General features: G+C 44.9%; 1 protein-coding gene across 4 annotated transcripts in view; it reads left to right on the top strand.

Moving 5' to 3' along the window:
• The window catches only part of nfic (nuclear factor I/C), a 28,641-nt gene extending 13,270 nt beyond the window's left edge, over window positions 1-15,371 (top strand). For 2 of the 4 annotated variants that reach the window (XM_078259580.1, XM_078259582.1), the window contains 9 exons: window positions 1,981-2,055; window positions 2,554-2,628; window positions 3,286-3,418; window positions 4,166-4,287; window positions 6,599-6,712; window positions 7,033-7,190; window positions 7,861-8,035; window positions 9,253-9,341; window positions 12,058-12,171. In XM_078259580.1, the coding sequence (XP_078115706.1) occupies window positions 1,981-2,055; window positions 2,554-2,628; window positions 3,286-3,418; window positions 4,166-4,287; window positions 6,599-6,712; window positions 7,033-7,190; window positions 7,861-8,035; window positions 9,253-9,341; window positions 12,058-12,078 (962 nt within the window). In that variant the 3' untranslated portion in view covers window positions 12,079-12,171. Of the gene's footprint in view, window positions 1-1,980; window positions 2,056-2,553; window positions 2,629-3,285; window positions 3,419-4,165; window positions 4,288-6,598; window positions 6,713-7,032; window positions 7,191-7,860; window positions 8,036-9,252; window positions 9,342-12,057 lie in introns of all 4 variants that reach the window. The other 2 variants (XM_078259579.1, XM_078259581.1) reach the window with 1 other exon arrangement.
• The last annotated feature ends 3,419 nt before the right edge of the window (window positions 15,372-18,790 follow it).

Raw genomic sequence — 18,790 nt, forward strand, 5'->3', positions numbered from 1 at the left:
GAAGACAGATTCAGCAACTGCACGGCCTATTTCTCGCTGAAAATGTTATCAGAAACACGTTTCGGTGAACTATTTTAGTACAATATGAGATTGTATTCTGAACAAGCCGCCATGACAGTCTGGCTGTGAGTTTCTGGAGAAAAAAGACCCACGTGACGCGTTCGTCCTATCAGCTGCCGGGTTTCATTTTCTGAGAAACAATACAGAGAAGCGTCGCCTGCTGCTATGGAGACGTATTACGTTTCGCGCACGCGCAGAGCGTATGCTCAAGTCGGCGTCGCCTCAGTGTGTTTTGAGGCATTTTTTGGACCTCGGGGACCCGACCGATCAGTCTGATTGCCTTTTCTGCCGACGGTCGGCCGTCTGGTTGGTGTGTAACAGCTCTTAGAGAGTGGTCTAAAGGCTGCTTCTAACACAACTATTGCGCCACACTCAAAATTAGCATGCAACATGTAATTAAGTTCCATACAATACAGCAACAAAGTGATTATAGTAACAGTAATAGTTGTGTTGATATTAGTAACAGTCAGCACTACTTGACCTGAAAGTATACTGGAGACATTGTTGGATTGTCTATCTGAAAGCCTGCTCGCATAGTCGTCATGGTCATGGTCATGGTCCAGATGGATGTGTTTGACATCATCTTTGTCCATCTGGCTGAGCAGCAGGATGTTATACATGTAGAGCTACACACTCACAAATACTTCACTAGTTTCCTGAATAATGAACTAATAATAAACTAATGGAAAGGTCTCCCTCTCTAGTTTAACAGCAACCAGTTCAGCTCCAGTGACTGGGACCGTACTGAAGCAATGGATTCAGCACATTCCCCCAACACTTAGGCTCTGTCTCATTCCGCATACTTACGTCAGTCCACTGCAATTTGCACTGACCACTTACTGCCGTAGTGCCCACTTTAGGGTTAGTATTGTCCCAAAAGGAACACTTACGTTAAAACACTTACCGGAAATGACGAGCGGTCGGCTCGGCTCGCCGCCTCTCAAAATCTGACGAAAATCTTTTAAACTGACCTTTGTCGATCAAAAAAACAGACAGATTCAGCAACTGCATGGACTATTTCTCGCTTAAAATGTTTTCAGAAACACGTTTTGGTGAACTATTTTCGTAAAATACGAGATCGTATTCTGAACGAGCCGCCATTACGCTCGGTTGTGAAATCCGGGAGAAGCCAGAGCCGCGTGACGCGTTTGTCCAATCAGCTGCCGGTCGACGTCCCTCGTCCCTCCCCCTTCCACTTTGTAGTCAAGATGGCGTCCGTTTAGTGCGCGTAGTGTCCATTGTTCCACACTGAACTTTTTGACTGTTTTTAGGGGTCAAAACAGTCCGGGTACTTTCAGTGCACTGACTTTTTGCGTTATCTACACTATATACTTAAAACTAAGTGTTTGAAGTGTGCAAGTAGGCGGTTTGAGACACAGCCTTACTCTACACCTTCTGTAGTTTGGGGTTTCCATGGAAACCAGTATACTCGACGCTCGGCTCATGACAGTGTGCACATACTGTGACTGCGGGATTTGTTAGGATTTGATTAGTCCCCCCCCCATAATGTGTTACTATGCCCTGCCCTCTACTGGCATAACATGTGTCCAACCCTCAGTTAGCAGGACAGAACCTGGAGGATACAAGGAGCACAGCAGGGTTTGATTCCTTCATCAGCGTAGTCTTTGTAATCTTAAAGCTGCTGCTGCTGCCCCTCCTAACCAACCAGGAAGCTGTGTGATGATGTCAGAGGGCACCAGATGGACTCACATTGGGACACTTGGGTCCTTCTGACACCTAAATGTCCCAGCAGACACACTGTCTAACATCGTGACCACCTAAGAGAAACCCTGATGGATTTCTCAGTATCCCTCAGCTGAAATCATCTCTCTCTCTCTCTCTCTCTCTCTCTCTCTCTCTGTCCCTCTCCTTCTCTGTCTCTCTCTCTCTCTCTGTCTCTCTCTGTCTCTGTCTGTCCAGAGGCAGAGCAGAGCAGCAGTCCCAGTCGTACAGGTGTGGGTTCTGATCAGGAGGACAGTCGCACCGCCACCATGGGTAATGTACAGGATCTTACATTATAGAGAAACATTGTGTTTTTCAGTGTGTGGAACCATGACAAGATTCTATAAAGGCACATTCATAATGTTGATCATGTTGGTGTCTGTGCATAAGCCAGGTTCCCTTTTTTAATCGGTTTGGTCAATAACACGAACAAATACAATAACTGCCTCATACATACAGTAAATAGTCCTTCAACTTGGTTTGATGTGATGGACAAAGTGAATACTAGGTCCCCAAAGGATGTTCCAACCATTTGAAACTAGATGCTCACAGAGCAGCAGTAATGCACACACTGGTCCAGGGATGTTGGATTATGACATAAGGTTTTCAAACTATGACTACTGTGCATAGTGAGATACTGGAGAGACTCTTGATTATAATGTTACTCTCACACACACACATACACACACACACACACACACACACACACACACACACACACACACACACACACACACACCCCTGGTGTCTAAATGCTGTGTGTTTCTACAGATGGTCCAGAGTTCCAGGAGAGTTTTGTGACTTCAGGAGTTTTCAGTGTCACTGAGCTGGTCCAGGTCTCAAGAAGTAAGTCTCATGTACTGTTAGCTTTAGCCTTTAGCCAGCCTACTACCACCAACTCTTTACTTCTGACTTTCAGTGCCATTGAGCATGTCACCTCGTATGATTGTGCTTTGGAATACTGTGCATTGACATGACGGTGCCATATTCCATCAGATTTGGGAAACATGAGTTTCCCAGTCACAATTCTGACTTGGATGTTGATGTAGGTGACAGAGGTACTGACTGCCGTATGAAATGAACACGGCTCGACATTCATGGTATATTTTGGAGGGAAATTGCTCTTCATACTTGTGTGGAAAATACAAGTGATGCCAAAAGGAGAGCAGTGATATGAATGAACACATATATTCAGCACTACCTCAGCTGTGTCCCTGCTGCTTTACAACCTGGTTGGCTGCTGGTGGATTGGAAGTTTATTTGTTATCAGGATAATGAACATTTGATTTGCTTCACACCTCTACAAAAAGGGAGACAAGAGAGAAAATGCAATACAAAGCTAGTTAGGATATCTGATCAGCATAATGTGCTGTGTGACTTTTTGTATTCAATTGCCTGAAAGATAAAAAACTTTTGGTATTGAGAGGCTGATATCAACTGTGTGTGTGTGTGTGTGTGTGTGTGTGTGTGTGTGTGTGTGTGTGTGTGTGTGTGTGTGTGTAGCTCCAGTCGTCACAGGAGTAGGACCCAGTTTCTCCATGGGGGAGCTCCAGGGTCATCTGGCCTACGACCTCAACCAGTCTGCCAACCAGCCAGTCAGCCTGAGACGATCACTGGCCAGCACCTCATCCAGCGGGTAATACACACACACACACACACACACACACACACACACACACACACACACACACACACACACACACACACACCACATGAGTAATCTCAGGTTTTACCATGACTTACACCAAGCTTAGTTGGACCCAGGTTTGGACCCCCGAGCAGCCTTTGAAGGAAGGTAGACGCACCAAAATGTCCTAATCTGGCAAAGAAATGATAATACGTGCTATGCATATGCTGGCGTGGCCATATGGCCTAACATATTGTAGTGGTGATGGTTAGACCTCATCAGCCTGTGACTCCGCTGTGTGATGTCCTCTGGGGCTGTCTGAGAAAACAACCCTGATGATGTCATCCCCACAAACTGACAATGTAAAAGATGTGTTGTGTTTGAAAGAGGTTGACATTATGGGAAATGTTTTTAAGAGTGTTTGGCCTCTGCTGCTTCAATTTCAACTACTGTCTTTTTAAAGTCCCCTAACATTATGGAAGTGTAACGCGAAGGTGCTGGAGTACTCCTTTAAAAAGAAATGTAATAGGTTAAACAATTCTGAAGCTTCATTTATGGACAATCTCTCTGCAAAGATGTCAGCTGTTATTCATAAAAAAAACATCTGTATTTACTGAAGGCCTTACATTTAGCCATTGACCCCCCTCCAAAAGTACTTGAAAAGAATATTTTCTAGCTCTCTGCTTTCATCTGTCTCACACAGAGCACCATGAAACATGGTCCATGATGTCTGAGTGTGTGTATATGTGTCTGCAGGAGTAAGCGTCATAAGTCTGGCTCTATGGAGGAGGAGGCAGACAGTCCAGGAGGGGAGTATTACCACTCACCTGCCTCTCCTGCCAGCAGCTCCAGGAACTGGACTGACGACATGGAAGGAGGTAACAGAATAAGAATATAGTGTCCAGTGTCTGTACTATGCCACACAATATCATTTCTCATTAAAGCATGAGCACAACTGAATACTTCCATACTGGAATCGTTGTCTGCCAGCTCCGTTTATCCCCCTCTCCATGCTACGAGGGTCCCAGGACAGAAGGGGTCCTAAAAAGCCCTGTTAGTAGGGCTGCATGATATGAGGAAAATGTCTAATTGCGATTTCTTTTGACTGATATTGCGATTGCAATATGATTCACGATATTGAAGGGAATGATGTTTTTTGTATTATTATTCTCATCATCATTGACTAATATTAAATCTTAAAAAATTGAAATGATTATAGTGTGATTTTTGCGAGGATCTGTACCAAACAAAGATGTTTTCTGTAGTCTCTAGGATAGGATTTGTAGCAGTAGTCTCAATTATTCTCTGCAGCACCACAATACTTTATTTTAGAATGGTTTGACACATATTTTGCCTTTAACAAATATTGCGCCCCTCTGCGATTTGGATATTGCATTAGTCCATATTGCGATTTCGATAAAATTGCGATTAATTGTGCAGCCCTACCTGTTAGGTGATCTGAGCTATACAAATAAAATGGACTTAACTTGACTCTGGTATGTGAAGCACTTAGTGAATAAAAGACAACAATGGACTCGCTGTTCTTTATCCTGTTTATTCCTTTAGATCCATTGTGAAGGACCATACCAGTGTTCTGTGATAGTTTTTTAGTAGATGATGTATATCACCTTTATACAAATATACAAATATTAACTCACACATTCTTTCTTTATAAGTATTTTATTTACAACATGAAAAACTGCCAGTTCACAAACAACAAGAGTTCCCATGTGAATGTCCTACATGCTGGCTCTCACTCACCCAACACTGCCATCTAACATTCACGTCCTTCCTGCACTAGTTGCATGGAATGATGGGGACTCAAAGATGCTAACTGTGTTGTTGTAGACTAAAGGTAGGGTTAGCATCCACAAGCCTCCTCCTCCCGCTGTTGAAGGCCCCCCCTCCCAAAGTCTCCCCCCCTCGGCTATGTAGGCAGACAATATGATACGATATGATGAAGAGGGTGCTGATCACATCGACGATGATGATTGGTGGCTGCTGTTAGCCAGTGGCGCTCCCGCTGTGGTGGAGTGTAACTAAGTACATTTACTCCAGTACTGTACTTAAGTCCAAATGTTGAGGTACTTGTACTTCACTCAAGTCTTTTCTCTTCATGCCACTTTCTACTTCTACTCCACTACATTTCAGAGGGAAATACTGTACTTTTTACTCCATTACGTTCACCTGACAGCTTTAGTTAATAGTTACTTTACACATTAAAATATCTGCACACAAAACACATGTAGTTTATAAAATCTGATGTTTTATTATAAATGAAACTAGCCAACAATATAACGGCCTACAAGTCCAGCTGAAATGATTAGACAATTAAATACACAACAGTTTGGATCCTTTACACTTTCTAAAATGGGCATTTTGAAAAAAACATTTTTTCTGATGATACTTACATACTTTTACTTAAGTAACATTTTCAATGCAGGACTGTGGTATTAGTACTTTTACTTAAGTAAAGGATCAGTAAAATACATCTTCCAGCGCTGACAGGGAGACACAGTGCTGCTTCAATGAACCTCTGGGTGCTGTTTCAAAGAACTGATGAACTCATACTGGATCTAATGCAGCTACATACATGAAGTTAAGTGTGTTCCCCACCAGAACAGTGAACCTCTCTACAGCAATATAACACACAATATAAATTCAACTTTTATGTAAGAATGAAAACTGTGCTTTAATTTCAAGAAATATTTGCTTGTTCCAAAATTTGAGCTGAGCTCTACCATCAGGAGTCCTCTTATACTGAGGAATGATGGAGATGGGGGTTAGGGCGGGACAGGGGATTGGTGTGTTGTCAGCAGTCATGTAGGTGTTGACTTCTACATAGTGACCGGTCAGCTGCTGTGCACGTATATACGTGCACCCAATATCCAACTGCGTCGGCTCGGCCATTAACAGCTCAGTGTTAGTGTATCTACTGTAGGTGTGTAATATTAGTTCAAATGGACGCTGTGTGTATCAGATCACATACATGTCACCATTGATGAACTAAACTGATCTGGATCAAGAGGCAGAGTAGCTCAGGCTCAGCTTTGTTAGCAGAGTGCAGAGTGACAGGTGGACCTGCAGGAGTCCTCTGTCAGAGCGCTAACACAGGAAATACCCTGCAGGAGTCCTCTAATAACAATATATACCAATAATAGTGGTAATATGTCTGCATGTGTGTTTTAGGTCTGTCTCCTCCAGTGAAGAAGGCAGAGCTGGACAGCCCCTCTCCCCAGGAAGACTCACCAAGACTGGGCTCCTTCACTCAGCACCACCGGCCAGTCATAGCTGTTCACAGTGGTCAGTAACACACACACACACACACAGACACGCACACACAGACGCACACGCAAGCACACACACACACACACACACACACACACACACACACACACACAGACATGAATGCACGCACACACACGCACGCGCGCACACACACAGTCACACACACACACACACGCACACGCACGCACACACACAGACAGACAGACAAACACACGCACGCACACACACATATCATTCTTATCATCCCATAAGGATAACACCAAGAACAAAATGTCATTCACTGTGTCATGTCGTTCCTCCTCCCCCTGTGGTGTCTCGTCCTTCTCTCTGTCCAGGTCTGTCTCGGAGTCCCCATCCCTCCTCATCTATTCATTTCCCGCCCTCGTCCTACTTCCCCCACGGAGCAATCCGCTACCCTCCTCACCTGGCCCAGGACCCCCTGAAAGATCTGGTCTCATTGGCCGGCGTCCCTGCCAATCAAAGCGCCAGCTCGGTGAGTACAGCCAGGTCAAAGGTCAGCTCACAAGAACACGTCACAGAGTTCGCCTCAGGTGGTGCAGCTTGGTTTTTATACAGCTGCTCAGACAAAGAGCCATCTGAAGACTGGGGTTTCTATAGGGTATAAGTAGTGTCCAGACCTTCTGGACATGAGAGACTAGTCCACACAGCATTCTGGGATAGGAGAAAAACGTGCTCTGGTTTATTGGCATTTCTTTAAACCAATCACAATCGTTTTGGGCGACGCTAAGCTCCGTATGCAGAGATGATGCCTCTGCAAAATAGCCTCGGGAAGGAACTTGTTTTGGTGGAACATGTGAAGCGGAAGGTGAGGGACATCCGGCCGAAAATGAGGGACATCCAGCGGAACTTCCGTCCTGGATATAGACTAGGGTATAAGTGTTAACGCCAGTTAACTTTGGACATTCAAAGTGTGATGCATATTAGTTCCTGCCTACACAAACTGGGAATCATAGTCTAAGTCTAAGTGGAAAACTGCTGATAAAAGGTTTTTAGCTTCAGAGTGCAAAATAATAAACAATGTTTGGGATCTATATTTTAGGACTACCATGACTGACTGTAAGGTTTATAAAGTAATGCAGCGTTCTAACACATAGAAACACAATGTGAGTACATTTGTCTGTCTGTCTTTCTGGTGTTTTCAGCTGAATGGCAGCAACCAGGTCAAAGTGCTCAATCACTACATCTCCTCTCAGATGTTGGCACCGCCAGGACCAGCGTCCTCCCTGGCCCCTCCCCCATCCCCCCTCCCCAGGCCTACAGAGTCAAAGGCCACTCCCACCTCCTCTGATGGGGGAGCAAACTCGCCAACATCACCCAGTAAGTGGTCAAAACTAACTTCTGCTCACCGTGTTGATGTATGTTCCTAACCTTCCAATAGATAGAACATTTATAGTCCAGGAACATGTACAGTCAGAGAACCCAGAGGGTCTGCTGGTGTTAAGAACATGTTGGAGAGAACCTTTTATTTCTGTACTGAGTCTGTAAGGGACTCATTTTATATGGAAATAAACATGTATGCTAATAGTAAATATAGTACATATTGTAGGCCAGATTAGAAAATTCCAACTCATGGGAAATTAAAAAAGAGATGCAATGAAATACCTTTAAATAAATCGACCAACCTAGCTGTTATACAAACCACTGTGAACCTATTTCACCATGCATTTAGAGAGGGGGTAACCTGGCCCCTGTGTTGGTCCTGTTGACTTACTGCATAATGCTCCTCTGACAGACTGAACAGAGCGCAGAGGAAAGATCAGCAGCATTATTAGGTTCCATGGATAAACTCAGGGTCTGTCAGCGCCTTATCTTTACTAGTCTGGGCCTTCCCACCCCAGTTTTGGTAGACGGAATTATGTGAACATGAGATAGCAGTGTGTACTGCGAAGGACGAGGATCCAGGTCCCTGCTGAGCTGGGGTGGGGGTGGGGGGGGGGGGTTCAGCTAGCCCAGCAGCAGAGTGCTCTGTGAGCCTTTGTGTTCCCTATAAAGCCTGCTCCCCACATGAGATGGTGGGTGCTGTTGTGTTTGTTAGAGCCGTCCTTATTGGGATGTGATGTCACAGCTGCTTGACCAATCACTGCCGGCAGCCCCTGGCAGTACCTGGGAGTCCGTATCACGTAGCGAGCAGAAGTGTAGTCCAGGAACTGGTCCCTGCAGCTGAGACCAGAGGAGCAGAGCCTGGGACATTCTAGAAGTTCCTGCAGCAGAAATGGGCTAATGGTACGAGGGGCTGGAACTCCACAATCTGGAACACTCCCCAGGTCAGATGGGTGGAGCTTGTCTTCCTGCCTGCAAGAGACAGACCATAAAGGAAGAGAAAGAGAGATGAATCTGCTGCCTGACGGTAGAAACAAGCACAGACTAGAGATAGACAGTGTTTGAATCAGTCGATGCTGTTCTCTGTTGTAGCTCCTCTGTGACATGGACAGATTTAGTTCAAAGTAATGCCTCATTAAACTTTACAAGTGCCATGGAGTTATGGGTTATAGGGTTACATTATGAGACTGACGTTGTTGCACAAACACCCTCAGCATACTCGGCCCCTGGGACCCCCCCTGCCAATCGCACCTCCTTCGTTGGAGTCACGCCCCGAGACCCAGGTGGACTCTACCAAGCCCAGGTTAGTACGCATCATTTGACATTGGCAAGCTCACTTCAGCATGGACTCAGTTGACCCTAGAGAACCTGATTATTGGAGGGTTAGGAGCCTCCAGGAATGGTGCTGGCACCTGGCCATGCAGAAGATGCTTCTGTATGCTGAGACCCCTGCCACTGCCAACACACAGAGAGGTTAGACTGTAGTTTAACACCAGCTACTGAATAGGGAATTGTGTCTAAAATAAGGCCCTAAGGCCTGTCAAATCTGACTCCAATTTATTAATTCCTGCGCCTTCTTACATCGGACTTAAGTTTACCAGAACACAAGGATCAATCTGAGACGAAGAGTTCAGTTAAGCAAAGTTTACTGAGTCCAGCATAAACGTACAACACAGCTGTGGATTCACAAACAGCATCTAAGTTTCCCTGGCAACAGACACTTTAAGTCAGAGCTGGTCCACCAAGATCTCGTCTGAAAATGAACGCTGATCTGAGTTTTCCCTGTGTTTTTATTTTCTCCTCACAGGGGGGTGTCTCCTAGTTTCTAGACAGAAACTGTGATCTTCACAAACACACACACGCACACACATACACACACACAAGGTCGGGACCTTGTGGTGCAACTTCCTCGTCTGCTCTGTAACTTCAACTACTTTTCCTGTGTTTCTGCTTATCTGTCTAGTACACAATGCATTCTTATGCCATAAAAGGCTTAAACTATAGTTAACGGCTTAAGGTTAACCTTCTATGCGTCAGTGACATTTCATGTTGTCTCTACCTTTGTCCTAGAACTAGGATGTGTCCTCGCCAGACTTACTAAGCTGCTCTTTCATTCACGTTTAGTTTTCCTCTGAAAGTGACATTTCTGAACTCATCCATGCTGTCTCTTTCTGCTGCTGACTCTCTGGTGTTAGCGTAAGAACTTTCAATACAAACTCAGTGCTCTGTGGTCGAAATACAATAAACCATTGGTAAAACAGGGACTATCGGCAGCTTCCGTCCAAACATACAAGTGTGTGATAAGCCTGAGTATGAGTCAGCCAGCTGTAACGTAGCTGAGGTGAGTGGGTCAGTAGGCGCCAGCTGCAGCTGTGTGTGTGCAGTGTGCTGCTACTGTAGCTACAGAGGCAGCTCTCCAGAATCATGTACAGTGCGTGTGTTGAGCTGCTGCTGCTGCATTGCAGTGCCTCTGCTCCACCAACAGCTCAGCTGATTCTGCTCTCTGTCTCTCTCTCTCTTTCTCTCTTTCTCTCTCTCTCTCTCTCTCTCTGTGTATCTCTAAAGTCTTCCACTGCTGAATACGTGACATACACTCTCAGTGGTTTGTCATTTGGTTGTTGTGATTGAAATTTGATCAGTGAAAGGTGTGTAAATGAGTGGGGAGAGGAGATGATGTTGCAGGTAACAGCTTGCCGTAAATACTACAGAGAAGCTTCACCACACTCCGTCTGACAAAAAGACAAATGGACAGTTTGTCTGAGCCGACAGATGTCAATGCTGCATGTTAGACTGTGGTTTCAGTTCTGAGGCACGGCAGAGGCACACTGTGCCATGAATGGAGGCACAACGGTGTACCTCAAGGGATCCAGCTTCTTATTGTTCCTTCTTATCTGCTCTGCTCTGAAAGAGAACTAGCTGTAGTTATGAAATAGGTGTTAATCCAGACACAGTGTTTAAAATACTAAAGACAGTGATGTTGACAAGTGGTATTTGTAAAGTATGTGTTTTCTGCGTCAACACCAGCTCTATTCTCTTTGTTCACATGTGGTCCCATGTGTACAGTAAGTCAACTGTCTCTCAGTGAGATGTAAGAGGACAGCTGCACAGTGGACCAGATGTCCAGACAGGACACACAGTCCTCAGGTTCAGGTTGTCATTTGATTGATTGACTTCATTTGGTTGGACGGTTACAGTTTGGGTTGAGGGGTGAACATCAGGAATAGTTTGAGATGAAACATCAGTTATTGTGCCACCAGAGAGCCAGGGTGTAAGGACCGACCTGCCTATGGTGTCGGACCGTGGACCTGGATGGTGATCATAGGGGTAGATGAAGCTGCAGCTGATTTATCTTATTGCTACTGACAGAAGTCAATTTCTGTGTTTTTTTTCAAATGTTCCATGAAGTGAGTAAGCACTGCTCATAAATGAACCAATAAGATCTTTATTTGTATGAACAACAACTTCACAGTCTGTACGAAATCATAGAAAATGGTAATGTGTCACTTACACATACTTCGTTTATTAATATCTATATAAAAGACACAATACAAGTTAAAGTGTGAAACTTTAAAGTGTGTAACAAAGCACTGAATTATGTCACACATGTACATTTGCTGATCTGTTTAAAGTTGTTCATAATGTATATATATATATATATGTTATATATACTGTATGTTTGATCTGAGATGGTGATAGTGTGTGTCTGTCAGTGTGTGTGTGTGTGTGTGTGTGTCTGTCTGTCTGTCTGTGTGTTAGTGTGTGTTAGTGTGTCTGTGTGTGTGTGTGTGTGTGTGTGTGTGTGTGTGTGCGTGTGTGTGTGTGTGTATCTGTCTGTGTGTTAGTGTGTGTCTGTGTGTGTGTGTGTGTGTGTGTGTGTGTGTGTGTGTGTGTGTGTGTGTGTGTGTGTGTGTGTGTGTGTGTGTGTGTGTGTGTGTGTGTGTGTGTGTGTGTGTGTGTGTGTGTGTGTGTGTGTGTGTGTGTGTGTGTGAAAATTAACTGTGTGTTTGTCTCTGTTACAGTCTTGGTATCTGGGCAACTGAGCGACCTGTGGAGGAAGGCTGACTGTCATGTCAGTACTGTGCTGGAGGACAGGAAGCAGTGTGGTCCAGACATTGCCAGAGGGAAAATCTATTCATCTTTGTAGAAGTGTGCGCATACATCTATATAAATTATCCAGTGGGATATATTTCTATATTTGTATGAACCCAGAAGAGACAGCTATACGGTGGACAGAAAGAGCTTTGCTGCGAGACACTAAATGCTTCTTCCAAATGTCCTCTGACGTGAGCTGTGATGTTCCAGTGAGCTGATGAGTCTGGTTGGTCCCGATGAACTGCAGACCAGAACCAGAACCAGAACCAGGCCTCAGCACCCCGTTCTTACGGTAACCCTAGTGTATTCCCTGGGATGGATATACCTGGGTCTCTACACTACATCCAGTAAAGGCCTCCTCCCTGGGACAGACACAGACCTCACACCTCTCTCTCTCTCTCTCCCCCCCCCCTAACACCCAGAATGCCCCTCTCCGCTGCAGGTGCTGCTTATAATATATGCAAATAAGCCTCCCTTTTCTTCCGAAGCGACTAGAAAGAGATCCTGTTGTTGATTTGTACTGTTTCTTTGCACTTTTGAATGTGTTATGGATCGTCTGAAGAATTCTTTTCTCTCTTCCCACCAAAAAGACAGAGGCTTTGTCTTTTTTATTGACAATCATCAGCCTGAAACAATTACGTTGCTTTGCTAAGCTCATGTTTTTAAGACTGTTTGATTGTGCTTTTTTTATCCGAAAACAACGAGTCATAGTGGAATATAAGAGCTATATTCATGTCCCTCCAACACAACACACAATGCTACAGCTGGACACCAGGGAAGAGTTGGGACATCTTTTTACTATCCTGCTGCTTCCTTCCCTTCAGATAGCACTTATCCAAGCAGCCAGAGGCACCTGTAGCATGGTGTGTGTGTGTGTGTGTGTGTGTGTGTGTGTGTGTGTGTGTGTGTGTGTGTGTGTGTGTGTGTGTGTGTGTGTGTGTGTGTGTGTGTGTGTGTGTGTGTGTGTGTGTGTGTGTGTGTGTGTGTGTGCGTGTGTGTGCGTGTGTGTCTGTCTGTGTGTGTGTCGTCCCTGCTCTGTTCTGAGGAGATTGTGTTTGGGGGTTTGTACTTGTATGTAGGTAGATTAGAGAGATATTTAGCAGCGTTGCACTATGAGAAGGTAACGATGTTACCCAGCTTGCAGGCTGTGGTGTGTCGGTGGTTGCTATGACAGTAGGTCATGTGCACGCTGACTTGAACTGAGCACAAAATCCAGGTTTCTTGTCCAAAAGGCGTCCCTGACCAGTCTGTGGAGTAGCGTTGGTTTCAAGTCAAACCTTGATGGTTTTACCACTGGCAACACGAAACAAGTTAATGATTTCAAACCAGTCGGTTGCTTTTCTGTGTCAACCTCGTATGTGACAGTTCTTTAGTGAGGAAACAATATTCTGGCTTTTCACAGCTTAATTTACTCAATAATCTTTTGAAATACATTTAATAGCTTAAACATGCTGCATTTTAACTTTTGACAAGGTTAGCATTTAATATGAATCCCTGTCCGCACGTTCAAAGAAGGAAGACAGAGCGAGATGTCAGTTCGGGGCATAGCAACAACTCAGTCTGTGTGCAGTGGTCAAAGATCTGAAAGCAGAATCAAATTATTAAATGTATCATTTATTCATACTTCTCTGTGAAATGCAACAGTAGTAAAACATGTCCTTGGCCTTTTGCTATTTCATACACCATCGCTTTGGAGATGACAACTCTGAATATAAATTAGAATTTTAGGAACTCATATTTTATAATGTGTGCCATATTTGAATCTCCAAGGCTTTGTAGCTGTAAAGCAGACTGGTGACATGTGTTGCCTGGGGATGTGGATCGGTGTTTCTGTGTTGAGGTGCAATCAGATTGAACGGCAATTTTCACCTCCGCGTTATTCACATGAATTTGTTTCTGCAGTCTGAAGACGTTACTCCGTGATCCAAACAGCAGCTTACGGCCGTGGTCCCACAGCTGTCTTCCATCTGGAAAGATCCAATGTTTTCTGAGGGTGAAACCAATATTTCCAACCACTGCCGCCGGCGCTCCACAAGGGTGTGTGCTTAGCCCACTGCTGTACTCACTGTACTGTGTACTGTTGGTAGAAGTCTGAGCAGCAGACCTAGTGTACGTCCGGTGAAGCCGAGTGGAGCAGTGCTGCGTGGTCAGTGGAAATATTGGATTCATACACTGTTTTTTATTGCTCCGGGCAGAAAGCAGACATCTGTGGGATCACAAAAAGCCTGTGCAGATGTAACCTGCTGTAGTAAAAGATAACTACGGTAGTGACATTCAGAGTGAAGTGTGAACCCGCTGTAGAGAGTGGCTGTGTGTGTTTGAAATCATCTCATATTTTCCTCCAGTTCTCTTTGTCTTTTAAAACGTTGTTTTCCACTCACACAGAAGCGTCTTTCTGTTGACTGCCGTGGCTAAAGTTCGGTTTGTGTTCGGTCTGATCACAGGGGTCTTTTCCGTCCCTTTCCCCGGGTTAGGGTTAGTGTCAGCGTCTGCAGGCTTCAGAGTTCACACTGAAGGTGCTGATAGGAGCTGGGCTTTGGTTAAAGTTGGCTTCCAGCTGATGTACAGTGCATGGTGCTGCCCTGGTCGCTGTGGCGACCAAATGAATGCATGGCTCAAACTGATGATACCTCTCCCTCTCTATATCCTGCTCTCTATTCTCAGTGGATTGGAGGGCTGTCTCTTTCTTTAAATTTGTATAATAGCCCTGTTATTAAACTTCTATTTTGCACGATACGTCATGAAACACATTATGTGCCTTGCCTTTAGTTAGACAACAATAATACATTAAGGAAAAGTGGTCACACTTTTCATGGTACAGCTGGTAGCACTTAAAAAACAGCAACAAAAAAAGCTGCATGTGTGATGGCTCAACATGAAGCGGTGTAGCAGGTACACAGTGTTAGCTTAAACAGTGCAGTGTATGAAGCAGAGGCTGGGGGCATTGCTTATCCTCTGCTACCATCACGCTGAACACAGTGGGATGGGAAAGTCTGACATTTGGGGGAATGACACTTGAGAGTCACATGGAAGGACACACAGTGTAGACCTGTTGCATACGTAGTCCAGAGCTCTGCACGGAGCTGAGCTAACGCATCTCAACCCTGACCTCCAGGTCATCAGCTGATAGGGTGGGTGTGGTGATTGGCCCCTCCACATAGATACTGTTTCACATGACCAAGTGAATCATCGCCATGATGACAGAGAGCTCAGAAACATGGAGTCAAAGTGCTGCAAGACTAAAACAGCTGTAGCAGCAGATCTCGGATGTCCCTCCACTGTAAGCAGCTGATGTGGCTCAGATCGGTGTGTGTGTGTGTGTGTGTGTGTGTGTGTGTGTGTGTGTGTGTGTGTGTGTGTGACACTGACAGTGGTAAAATGTTGCGAACCAAACACTATGGAAGGTCCTCCCAACACAAACCTCAGCTCTGCCTGCATCCTGTTCTCATATGAAGTGTTAAATACACAATTGACAGTATTTATTACCGGGAAAAGTCTTATTGTGAATATTTTGTCAGGCATTTAGCCAAAGTGGCCAAGCCACTCAACCCCATCTAATGGAGAGATGTTAAGCAGCTCTGTGATTGGCCACTGGAACACCGTCCATAAGATGACTCTGACCACGTGACCAATCACGCACGAGATACTACAAAGGCCATAGATGAGTTTGACTTTTATATGGGTGCATGCACGTAACACTATTCTTACTCTGCTTGGCAATCATGTTAGTCTTTAGTTATTTCTTGAGTTGTTTTTGTTGTGTTGCTTGTAGCATTATAGTTTTAAACACTGCAGTGTGTGTGTAAAATGTGTACAACATGGACTTATCAGTCATAAAAAGGATGTACAGATGTTTGAGATGCTGGCCAAGTAGCAGAGGAAGACCCATGAGATGGGAGGAGTTAAGCTCAACTGTGTGAGCGAGGATGGACCATGAAAGGCAAACACTGTAGTGGAGAGAGACAATATTGGAAGTCGGGGTGAAGGGAACTAGAATGGAAGGAAATGGAATGAAGGAAAGCCAGCAGACCTGGCTGACTCAGGTCCTGGGGCAGCTCTTAGATGTTAGTGGACCTCTCGTTAGTGAAGAGTGCTTTAGAAATGAGCACAGGATACAGATACAGACACACACCTGAAACTAAATAAAATGTGCTCAGTAGTGACGATCAGAAAGCTCAGAACGCGGAGCTTTGTGTCTACTGAAGAGCTTGAGTCACAGATACCAGGCCGTTGTTTGCACTCCCTCTTTGAATCAAAGATATGCTGGCTGTAATAATGCCCTAAATAAGACGACTGTGGTGATCTGTGTCTCCGGCAGCACCAGGTATGAAGCTGGACTGTCACATGGTTGTTTCTGCCTGTGATGCACAACAGAAAGCTGAGTGCAGGACAACTAAAGTCTCTCTAGTTCAAATTGAAGACAACACAGAAACCAGCTTAATACTTTCATTTAAATCAGCTGTCTTCCACAGCTCAAAGAAGAGAAGCTAATGTTTATTGTAATGATCCCTGAGCACATCGTAGCACTGCTCCGTATGCTCTACCTGGAGCCAAGATCAACAGGGATGCAACTTGTGAAATGATGTACGCTCTATTTAAGCAGAGTCTGTATGTTTCCAGGCTGGCAGGAGAGGTTTGCTTGTGTGTTGGAGCAGGTTGTGATTTGTGATTCTTTTTTCTCTCTCGCTGACAATAGAACATGCACAAAAGAGAGCCAAAACGCGTCCACAGCTGAGTGAAGTGTCTCTTCATTCCACCCTACAAAATGTACCAAGTAGAGACAGTCGGTTATTATAAATGAAATGGTGAGTCATACAGTGAGCCCAGGCCTCGATATCAAACTAGGCCAGATAGTAACAATGATCAGGACATCTGGAGTCCAATGTGTGCAGAGCTGAGAATAATGTGTTCATCACATGCATTCAGCCTCTCACGCAAACATTGAGCTCTCCACTTTCTCTGCTCTATTCAAATATACCAGCAGGTCAGCAACAAACAGAAGCAGTGGCGATCACTTGGCTGCTTCGTTCAGCGTCATAGGGGCTGGTACTGGGACATCACCAGACCTGGCCAGTGGAGATGGGCTGTGCAGGTAACAAGCCATAAAAACAACCCAAAGAGTGGAAGGAACGTCTAGAGGAAACACTGACAGACTATAAATAATGTTCTTCATTTAGGTCGGATTAAAGATGTGACCTATTTTCGCCTCGGTGAAAGATGTGGTGACACCACTTCACAAAAAAAGGTTACCAAAGACGGGAACTAGGGAACTAATCAGCAGCGTCACGCTAACTGATGAATAGCTAACAAGTATCTCCTGAATCTCTCAGCATACCAAGCTCACAGGCTTTCCAAAAGGAGACACCTCGATCACTCTAGGCGTTCCTGCTGCAGTGAATGGATGCATGTCGGCTCAGTGTCACGGCCTGCGCCGACACTTGAACAACAGAGCCATTCACGTTCACGTTGTTAGTAACAAATGGCACTTTTCCATTACGTGGTACCTGCTCGCCTCGACTCTACTCGCCTTTTTTGGTTTTCCATTACGAAAAAAAGTCCCTGGTACCTGCCAACAGGTACTTTTTTTAGTACCACCTCAGTCGAGGTTCCAAGCGAGCTGAGGCGATACCAAAAGGTGACGTAAAAGCGACAGAGGGGGGTGTCCTGAACAAATCCACCATTTTGAAATAGTTTATCCAGCTGTATTTTTTTTTGTTGTGCTGCCTCCAGCTTCATTTGAAACTAAATGTGTCTTCTGGCTGCGGCAACAACAACACAGCTTCCACGTTCTGTGTGTGTGACGCGTTAGGTCACGGCAGTTTACTGCGGCGACGCTATGCTGAGGCGGTACTAAAATCTGCAATGGAAAACGGACGCACAGTGCGTTGAGTCGAGGCGAGTCGAGCAGGTACCATGTAATGGAAAAACGCCAAAAGTTTCTGCTGTCAATCGTACTGAGTTGTTACTTGGTCATTAATGGCCGTCAATTAAGGGCCCCCCTTAGATCCTGACTGAAACGCATCACCCCCTCCATTAGTTACTGTTAAACAGCCTTCAGTCAACACTCTTCTTCTCCACCTCCTGACAGGTTCAGCTTTGGGAGATGGAGTGCGTCCGCCCCCCCCCGGTCAGGAGACACGGTGTCACAGTTATTATATTCTCCAGGCAAATGTGATGTTGCCAGTCGAAGCATTGGCCCAGAAAGATGCTGCGCTGGGGAAAGTATGGAAATAGCCGGTGTATCGGTTGTTTTATATCCAAAGCACATTTTTACCTATGCTTAATAATTCTATATATCACATTAACTCATAAACAATAATGTGTGCCAAAAAACAACTCAGTTTAATGCACTATATGACTTGAGGGACTTGAATAATAAAGACGCAGTGTTTAGTTTATTTGAGGTATTCAGGCACAGTTTGTTACGTAAGCATCTACTGGAACAAATCATTACGCACTGCCTCTTTAACATCTATTGTCTACTTTACAGTCCTTGATTAATTCAGGAGCTATTGGTTAGCTATGCATTCATTAGCACTTAGCATCCATCGGTTTACTGTTACTACCTTCTTTGCGTTGCCTCAGTTCGGAGCCGGAGTGTCCCATTTGGCACTTGTCAGGATCCCAGGTGTTCCTGAAGTAAGCACTGGATCCACTTGA

Source organism: Sander vitreus, chromosome 9 (genome assembly GCF_031162955.1).
Source record: "Sander vitreus isolate 19-12246 chromosome 9, sanVit1, whole genome shotgun sequence".
Taxonomy (NCBI): domain Eukaryota; kingdom Metazoa; phylum Chordata; class Actinopteri; order Perciformes; family Percidae; genus Sander; species Sander vitreus.